This window comes from Atta cephalotes, assembly GCF_000143395.1.
Source record: "Atta cephalotes unplaced genomic scaffold scaffold00084, whole genome shotgun sequence".
NCBI classification, from domain to species: Eukaryota; Metazoa; Arthropoda; class Insecta; order Hymenoptera; family Formicidae; genus Atta; species Atta cephalotes.
The window spans coordinates 110,223-120,211 of NW_012130148.1; the positions used below are offsets into that span (position 1 = coordinate 110,223).

Sequence of the window (9,989 nt, forward strand, 5' to 3'; positions counted from 1 at the left end):
AGTAAGTAAGTAAGTAAGTAAGTAAGTAAGTAAGTAAGTAAGTAGTAGTAGTAGTAGAGAGAGAGAGAGAGAGAGNGNGAGNGNGNGNGNGNGNGAGNGAGAGAGAGAGAGAGAAAGAGAGATGACAGACCAGACGGATGACGGAGCATCCACAATCAATGAGACGCCGGACGACACAACGATGACGATGACATCGGGCGACGACAATGACGAAGATAACAACAAATAGACGATATGTTTTAAAAAAATTACAAAAAGCAATGAAATCTTTAAAAAAAATAATTTTCTTTTTAAAAAAGAAAAAATATACGCCAAGTGCATAAAAAAAATGTCGAATGTTACATTCCTTTTAATAAACAACGGATACGAAATAAATTATTCAAGTATTTCATAACGCAAAACACATAAGATAGATTAAAAGTAACTAAAATGATCAAATGAATTATAGTAAAGAAAAAACTTGGCGCGCCCGGGTCGCATTAAAATGCAATTCTAGAACCAATATGTTTTCATAGTACAAAAATTATTTGCAATACGAATTAATAAAAACGTTTATTACTACATTCTGTAGATATACACAATACATGAGAACAATTCAACAAAGAAGATATATTAGTTATTGCTCACTAATCTTGTAAATTCGTTTTCTATAATGTTTCTATGTCTAAATATTATTAATATTATCAATATTATTACATATTATTTCTCCATAATTTATATCACATCTATTATTTGTGAAAATACATCATTATTTTTATGTCCCACAGACTATGTCACTAAATATATACATTTATATTATATTATATTCAAATGTCTATTATTTTTATATTTTAATTTATAATGGAAATACTGTGATGAGATAATATACATAAATGCAGTTAATGTGACCTGAACACGCCAAGTTTTGTCTTCACTATAATCCAATTGACCATTTTAGTCACTTTCAATCAATTTTATGTCTTGCGTTATGAAATATTTGGCAAATTGCATTTGTTTCGTATCCAGTTTTTATTAAAAGTAATGTAATATTCGATATCTTTTTTATGTATTTAGCGTAAATTTTTTTTTTTAATGTTTTTAAGAGATCATTTTATTCAGTTAATTACATTTAAAATTTTCCACTATATTTTATTATATATTTTATCATTAAATTAATTTAAAATACATAATATTTGTATTCATATACTATAAATAAATACCCTCAAATGGATTAAGAGTATTCGTTTGATTCGTTTTTTTTTTTCATTTATTTCTGCTAACATTTTTTGGCAATCGAGCGTAGGATGTTTTCAGCTCCAAAAATAATATTGACATTAAAAAAATTAAACAAAAAAAATAGAACATTGCTCGTGTACAGGATCTCTCTGGCCATCTCGACTCCTTCTCTTTATTCTTTCTTTTCTTTTGAAAAGAAAGCTATCGCAGTGAGAAGAGAGATAGGGAGAGAGAGTACGTGACCAACCACACATAGTACATACAAAATCCGGCTCCAAGCTCTGGAGTAAGATAATAAATATGCAAAAAGGAGGAGTTTCGATGCCGTAAATAAAAACGGACTTGCGTGCTGCGCGAGAATCTGCGGTGAGAGAGGATCGTGCGATCCGAAATAAAAGGACGGTAGGGTGCAACAAAGGGTGGAGGAATGCAAAGAGAAAGAGGGAAAAGGAGGGAGAGAGGAGATTGAGAGAAGACAGAGGTGTATTCTTCATCTCCATTTGCGAGAAGTCAAACGGATCTTGTAATCTCTTGATTTAATTCTATTTAACCATGATGAATACGCTTGGTCAGTATACTCTGTCAATTGGTTGTTTCGAGGCAAGATGACAAGTCGAAGGAGGCTAAGACAGTGATATAGACGGCGGTTAGATCGGTATCGCGGCGGTTAGACAATCATTCGACAGCAATATTCACGGAGAACGTCTCCATCGATGGAAGATTGTGCACGGCGCGAGCTAAATTTGGAAGCGGCGAGATTCCTCATCGATCTCAAGCTCGTTCGAGTGCCATTCATAGCGCGCAGTCTTCGAACGATTAAACTGTTATATTGAAATTCATTTGCATTCGTTCCAAATAATTCACAAGTTTATGGATACAAATATTTAACCTTTCGTTTAATGTATCGTCTTAAAAAATATCTTTAAAAAAGTCTTAGAGAATGTATAGATTAAGAAATTTGTAGTAAACGCTGTTTTATTAAAATTTGAGATGGGTGAAAGAAAAGTAAGTAAATAAGACCACAAAAATATTTACACGATTTGAAGTCGACCAACCAACATTGTCATATGTTACTAAAATTAAAATTCATAATTTGAAAAGTAAACTTATATTGTTTGTACAAAATAAGTGAGACAATCGCGATAGAATTTCCTTTATCATAAAATAAAAACTGTATTTATTATTTCGTGCAAACGTAGAAATAGTTTTAGGATGCCATTCCATTTCATGCATGATGCGCACAATGTATCATTTTATTCTTCTTTAATATTAAGTGAACAACACCAAGATAAAATGAAACATCATGCGTAAAATGAAACGCATTCCTGGACACATGTTGTTCATGTAAGCATAAAATTCTGACAAATGAGAATTAAATAACGAAACAATTACGGCAATATTATTACCAACTTCTATCCTCATTCATTTATTGTTATCACGTAATAATGTCGCCGATTAACAATGTTAATCGATCATTACAACATAACAATGTTGCAAAAGTATAGCAGCTCATTGTGACGCCGACATTATTATGTCAACAAATCGATAGCTTATCCCCGATATAATGCGCCTAAGACTGTAAGATATTTTGCACTTACCTGTACTCGCTGTCGATGCCGATCTTGTTTCCGCTGCCGCCTCTCCAGTTCCTCCTTCCTCTCGATCAGCGACCTTATCTCGACAGCCGCCACGGGAGCCGTCGTATCGTCGGTCATGTTGCCACATGAGGGTAATCTTCTCAACGTAGAAATCGAATCTTCCTCTCCCTCGCTGTAACTTTCTACCATGAGTTCCGAGTCGCTCTAGAAATAAATTAATTCCGTTACTGGATAACGAACCATGATAACGATCGGATTTAACGAATTGAAAATTACGTAGGGAAAATCCCAATCTCGAATTTTGCTTTGGCATTTCTTATTTATTCTTTACATGATTTTAAAATTGTTGATATTTTAGCAAGCTACTCTTATTATTATATATACAAAAAAAAACAATTTTGCTAAAGTAGATAATCTAAAAAAGCTAGATACAAATCTAAAAAGTAATTTTGTTGGACTATCAAAAAATAATTACATAAGACGCTCAAGTTGGTTGCTAGACCAAACTTTTGAAACATTGCTCATCATGCTTGAGTTTACTACATAATTATTTTGATGGTCCAACAAAATTATATTCCGATCTGTATCTAACTGAATTTTTAAATATTTCAGCAAACATTCTTTCCAATTGTATATACATACATATACGAGATCAGAACTGAAGATAATTTTAAGATAAATTATAGTTGTTCTTTTACTTTCAAAAAATTAGATTGAAAATTCAATAGAGGGTCCAAGCGCGCTGACTACGTTTTTTTTAGTAAAAAGGGAGGAAAGACTAGATTTACAACAGTTACCACATACCTGTGTCGGCGGCGAACTCGGCGAACTCGTGCTCGAAGCCTCGACCACGGAAACATATTCGCTGACGCCGGTCTCGCTTTTCTGCAATTTCAGCACCGGTGTCTCCAAACCGCACAAGAACACTTGACCGAAGAAGAGAATCTTGCTTATCCTGAGGCACATCTGAGCCACTTCCTAAAAACGCGTCGCGAGTTTATCCAACTCGTGGAAATCGAGCAACCGCGCGAATTCTCGGTACAAAACACTGATATACCAAAAGTCCTTCCGGTACTTTGAAATACCTCGAGATACGAAATTCTGTTTTAAGCCTATTTGAGGTTTGTTCAACAAACTTAAAACAACAATAAAATCAACAATAAAAGCACGTATCTCGTAGATATGTATATCAGTGCAATTACTGAAGACATAACATAAATGTAAATTACCATATCTTCCGTTTTCTCCACATAACAAGGATCTTGAGGATTCAACATGAGAGGAGTGAATCCAGCCAACGTGATATCTTCCGGTAGTTTTACGAGTTCCAAGTCTGAAATAAAACGTAGAAATCCGGTACATCCTTTATATACAAGAATCGATATTCCTGGTATAAAGTTATGTGATCGTGCTAAATCAAATTCTCTTTCGGAAGCATACAGATTTATCTAGAATTTATGCGATCAATGCACAAAGATCTAAATCATGTTATGTATACTGTGAAAAGAGTTCAGTTGTTTATGTAGCGCGATTTAGAATGAAGTATAACCGATAAAGTGTGATCGCTTTCTGGTGATTTGCCATCTTTCATGTTCGATATTAAGTTTTTACATACATAATAACATAATAGATAATCATTAACAATGAAATTACAATAAAATACGTAATAAAATCATATATTATATATTTTTGCCAATAACACACAAAATATTTTTTTTCTATACTTTTCCTACACTGAGAAAAATGTTTGATTAATTCGAATTCTGGTTAAAAATGAATGAATCAGAATTTTCTGATTAAATCTATTAGAATTTTAGTTAAGATAATTCTCTAATTAATATAATCTTCTAGTTCGTCCATTTTCAACCAGATATTTTTTCAAAGAGTGTATATATAAAATTTACACCTACACTTTAAAATACGAGCACAAATAAACTAGTGAATAATTTGCTTCAGTGCAAATTTACAACGTTGCGAGTACTAATCACATTATTTGTCACATATTGAAACAAGTTATTCATTCATATTCGTTTACATTCATTTACTTCGTCTGGATCTCACTTTAAGTGCAAATATAAAAAAATATTGTTTAAATTTTAACAATTAATAACAAATAAACTCAATTAAACGCTAATGATTTCAGGGCAAGCAACAGTAGCGTTAACGAAAGGCTGAGATCGAATTATTGCTTTGACAAACTTATTAATTCTAGTCAGTCATGTGATCAGCCATACCCTCACCGATACGTGCGTAATGATATTCACTATGAGCAATGTGTATTGACGTCCACACATACGTATCTACTCGGTTTAGAGGTAAGTGTACTGCGAGCAAGGACGCGTCGCAAAACTAGAACGCTTGTTTCCAGCCAACCGGACCCGTTGGAAGACCCAGTTCGAGACCGAACTCGCGATCATGTCCAATGATCTGTCGAAAATATAAAAATTCACCATGTTCTGTTCGCGAGAAGCATACGCATTCGCGACCGATCACAATGGTTCTCATCGGTCTGCCGATGATCCGTTCTGCCGAACAAATACTATTAGTGAACAAGAACGTAAATTATCACAAAATCGATCGAATAAAATGTAGTTTTAGTTATCAAAAAATATAAGAATAAATAATATGACGAACTATGTCCTTTCATCTATGAATACTTGAGAGTCATTAACATAATATTCTTCTCAAACTAAAATTAATCAAAAAATTATATCTGTGTTATTTTAGAGCGTTTATTTTAGAATGATAAATTTATCATCGGTTCTACAACTTGAAGAATTTAACGATGTTACTTTGCACTGTTAAATCTATAATATCAAATTTAAAAACCTTTCAATCGCCACTGCTTCTACTCGATGTATCGTTACTTTATACTAAAATAATAATTAAATTTGACACTATTTAGTATCACTATGTAAGTAGTGTCAAATTTAAGCAATGTTTTAGGGTGATATTTCGATGAATTTTTCAAGCCTGTTAATTGACTTGTGAATAGAACAGAGAGATCCGAGGATTTCTCTTTTTTGCACATATTTATCGTACGACAAAAACGCACAAATGAAATAGTGGTCTCAGTATAAAATAATAATGTATTGAGCAGGAACAATGGCGACTTAAATTAGGTTAAATTTGAAATTATAGATAGCACACTCTGTGCCAAATGCATCGACGATGCGTGTTAAATTCGTGCGAATGTAACTGCTGATAGCCGAAAAATCTGTGAGAGACGCAAAGTCGGGTCATCTTCGTGACGAGGTCTACACGTGAATGGGCTCCGGGGCAATGCAATTTGTGTATTCATAACATGCGCGCGGCATGCATATAGTGGCGATGTGGCTCGCACGCACGCTGAAAAACCATTGGCCACACGCTAGTAAATGCGGCTGCAAGAGAATGGCACTGCAGTGGTCATGTCGAACGTATTCACCGTTACGCAACCGTCGCGCCAGCTATCTACGGGTCAACAGACCGGGTACCGGGGTACTTCGCCGACTTCGAGAAACGCCATTTTTTCGATTAGGTCTGGTCCAGGTCCAGGTCAACGCGAGAATCACTCGCATTGCAATCGAAGCGTTTCGACCGGTTGCCATTTCTCTCGCTGTTCACACGCTCTTAATTAGTAGAACGTCGAAAAAGAAAACGTCGAAATGCAACAATAAATAATAAATTTTATTAGTATTAATTATTAATACTTTTCTGATAAGATAAGATGTATGTATTTAGAAGAGACCTGCTAAAAATAAAATATTACTTCTAAATTCGATAGTGGATTGAGGTCTAATTTAACATATCAAAAATATTCCATCTAGGGATAAAATCAACTAAATTAAAAAATAACAAATTTGTTAAAACCTTCTTAGTAGAATTATAGATTTTTATATCAAATAATATTAAAGCATTTATACGATTTTAACTAGGTATATTATATATTTAAATTATTGGAGCTCTAATTTTACGAATTTTAGTATATTCAAACTAATTGTTCCAACAATATATAAATCAAATAACATTACTATTTTAAAATCAATAATTTTGGTATTTGGATAGTTGGATATATTTTGAACTCTACTTTAAAAAAATCAAAATGTAAAAAATATTAAATTAATTCAATAAATTAAATTAATAATACCGACTTGCATCAATTTCCGCAAGTATAAATAATCTTGACAATTTTTTTAAATTCTTCCTAACATGTTTTTTATTCTCTTTAGATAAAACAACATGGAGACCATCAATATACACGGAAATTTTTTTCTCATAAAAGACAGTCGGAAAAATATTCTCTTACCTTCCTCACGATCCTCCGTATCCTTGCCTTGAATCAGAGTCGTCCTAGTGTAATTTAATTTTTCTAGAAGATTCACCATCGTCGCTAACCTGCTCCATGCATCTCCTGGTGGTCTGTAATAAACGAAAGAAGATTGAATTAAATCTTTTCTAAGTTTCGTGATAACCTTCATTAGAAATAGCTAAAGTCGAAACAAATTATAGATCCACATCACGGTCAAATCTATCGTGATTAGGAAAAACTCAGATGAATTTAATCATTCTTTCAATACATAATTCAAAAGTAAGAACGAGGAAGGAATTCGATAATATCAAGGTTTAATGTAGAATTCTTTCTGTATGATTAAACTGCTCGCTTCAAAGATTAAATTGTCGAACAGTAATTTACGACTTGCGTTGCATTAAGATAAGATATAATGATCTTTAATTCTTCGAATTATATTTTTTTATTGGACTTTCTAACATTACTTGACGCCACTTTGGCGCCGCGAGGCTGACAAACTTTTTATATCTCGAGATAATACTCAGGACTAATTTTCTACGGATTTCAAATTCCTTATTATTGTTTTTGTACGAGTGACAGCATAAATGCCCGAAAATTCGTGCCGGCTGTGCAAACACTTGCTTAAACATTTGCTTATAAAAAAAAATAATCAGGTAAATTGCTACTTGATTTTCTTCAGCATTGACTACCTGGCGTATACTTAACATGAGGTAAATATTTTCTGGATCATTCGTCACGCAACGAATTCTTGCCACAAGGGTACAATTACCGCATTCGACGTGACCGAGACTTCCAATGAAATTCCATTTGCCAAAAATACAGTTTCAATGCACTGCACGAATAATACATCGAGATATTTCAGAGATTCGCGGCTTCCGCGTGGTCACGACGAAACGCACGTGGAATTTTCGCACGCCTTCGCGTGGGACGTGGCGCACGATTTCGTATTTACGGTGAGATACATAAATCCAAGACGCGATTAAAAGAATGGGCGATAGATAAAATTTATATCTAATCATTTATGGCACGAAGAAGGAAAAGTGATGTGAAAAGGAGACGTCGGTTCTTACGCAAATATGATATATTTCCGTACGACTACTTCATTATCAATGTCGAGAATTACATATTAGAAATTATTGTGGCAGGGGGGACCTGCGTAATGCGCGCGGTGGATGATAATAATAATAGATCACGGATTTATACATTTAATGTACTTCGTATGACCAGCGGCGGCTCGTTTCACTGACATTATTAATGATCTATCCGCGGCAGGGCATACGTTTCCATTTGCCACTTCCGTATTACTGTAAAGCCAAAGTCGTTCGTTCAATTAATTCTTTCGTCGCACATAGCGGCTCTCAGATCGTGCAAATTCTCATTGTATAAAACAAGAGCATTTAAAAGAATTGTAATACCGGAAATACGCAACGGTTACATTCTGTGTATTAATGCTTCTTTAATGAAATAGAACAACATTACTTACTGCTTGTCTCGTATTATAAAAAAACGGATTTAACTATAAATTTTTAGCAAACTCCGCCACATATACAATTTTAATCTGAGAATAATTATCTGATTTTTTTACGTAAACGAGAGAACCTGAGAATGTGTTTTTATATAATTAAAATCATTATTAATATAACATAACGCTGCATCAGCAATGTTGGATTTTAAAGACAGTCGGTTTTATTATAAATTTTGGTAAACAAATTTAAATCTTTAAAAAATAAATAAAGTGCAATTTATAGTAAAAACGCATTAAAGTTAAAGTTTTCGCAAGTAAGAATTTTTTTCAGATTTTTAGATAACCCGAAACAATATAAAAATATCCACTAAAGTTCGAAAATCCAGGTTAAGATAAAAATTTCACATTGCTAGTAAAGAGTTAAAACATGTTACATGACTGTTTTATGAATATTTAAAAATATTATGAATTTAATCACAATTTTCTGAAAAATAAAAATAGAAACTAAATTTTAAACAAAAACATATATATAATACAATATTAAACAAAATAAGTATGTCAAATATATATAAGTATGTTAAATATATTATTATATTACTAAAAAATATTTTAAAATAAATATATTTTTAAATTTATTTTAAAATAAATATATTATATTACTAAAAAAATAAAGATTTTAATTAACATAACACGTTTTTTACGCGTGTGGCTCTTTAATAAAATTACATATTTAAAAATTCATAAAAAAATCAGTTACTAAAAATGAAAGAAAATGCATTAAACAATATCTTTAAAAAACAATATTTTACAATTCATATCTTCTCGCAGGTGAGATATAAAAACACTCCAGATGATTTTCCCGAGCCAATGATATATGCACGACTTCAATGATGCACTAAAGAAGAGAATCACATGAGAATCACGAGAGGATTTCAGCGATCGCTTAATTTCGTGACAAAAGGGCAAAAGTGCATGCGGTTTCCGGCGCGATTAATCGACCGGCGTCCTTAAAGGTCATCGATTATCGTATCTGCCATCGCGAAATCCACGTTCGCGTCGAATCGTTGCATGCTGCTCTAAGTGCAACGACGATCAAGATCGAGAGAGGATCGACGATCGCGCGTCCCGTGCTGCGCGGCGTCCTTGCCAAGGAAACGCTTGACTCACGTAATTGTTAATCGCTAACGAGCAACAATGATTAACCTATCCCAGCCAGATAGTAGCTGTTGGTTACGCAAAAAAAAAAAAAAAATCCGCGTCTCGAGACTGACGTTGCGAGAGAGAGAGAGAGAGAGAGAGAGAGAGAGAGAGAGAGAGAGAGAGAGAGAGAGAGAGGGTAGTAGTAGTAGTAGTAGTAGTAGTAGTAGTACGTACGTACGTACGTACGTACGTACGGTACGTACGTACTACGTTACCGTAC

General features: G+C 33.5%; 1 protein-coding gene across 1 annotated transcript in view; it reads right to left on the reverse strand.

The window, feature by feature from the left end:
• The window catches only part of LOC105624640 (telomerase-binding protein EST1A), a 111,645-nt gene that overhangs the window by 35,017 nt on the left and 66,639 nt on the right, over positions 1-9,989 (reverse strand). Inside the window, 4 exon segments of the mRNA XM_012205997.1 lie at positions 2,814-3,017; positions 3,618-3,791; positions 4,043-4,146; positions 7,102-7,214. Coding sequence (XP_012061387.1) covers positions 2,814-3,017; positions 3,618-3,791; positions 4,043-4,146; positions 7,102-7,214 — 595 coding nt within the window.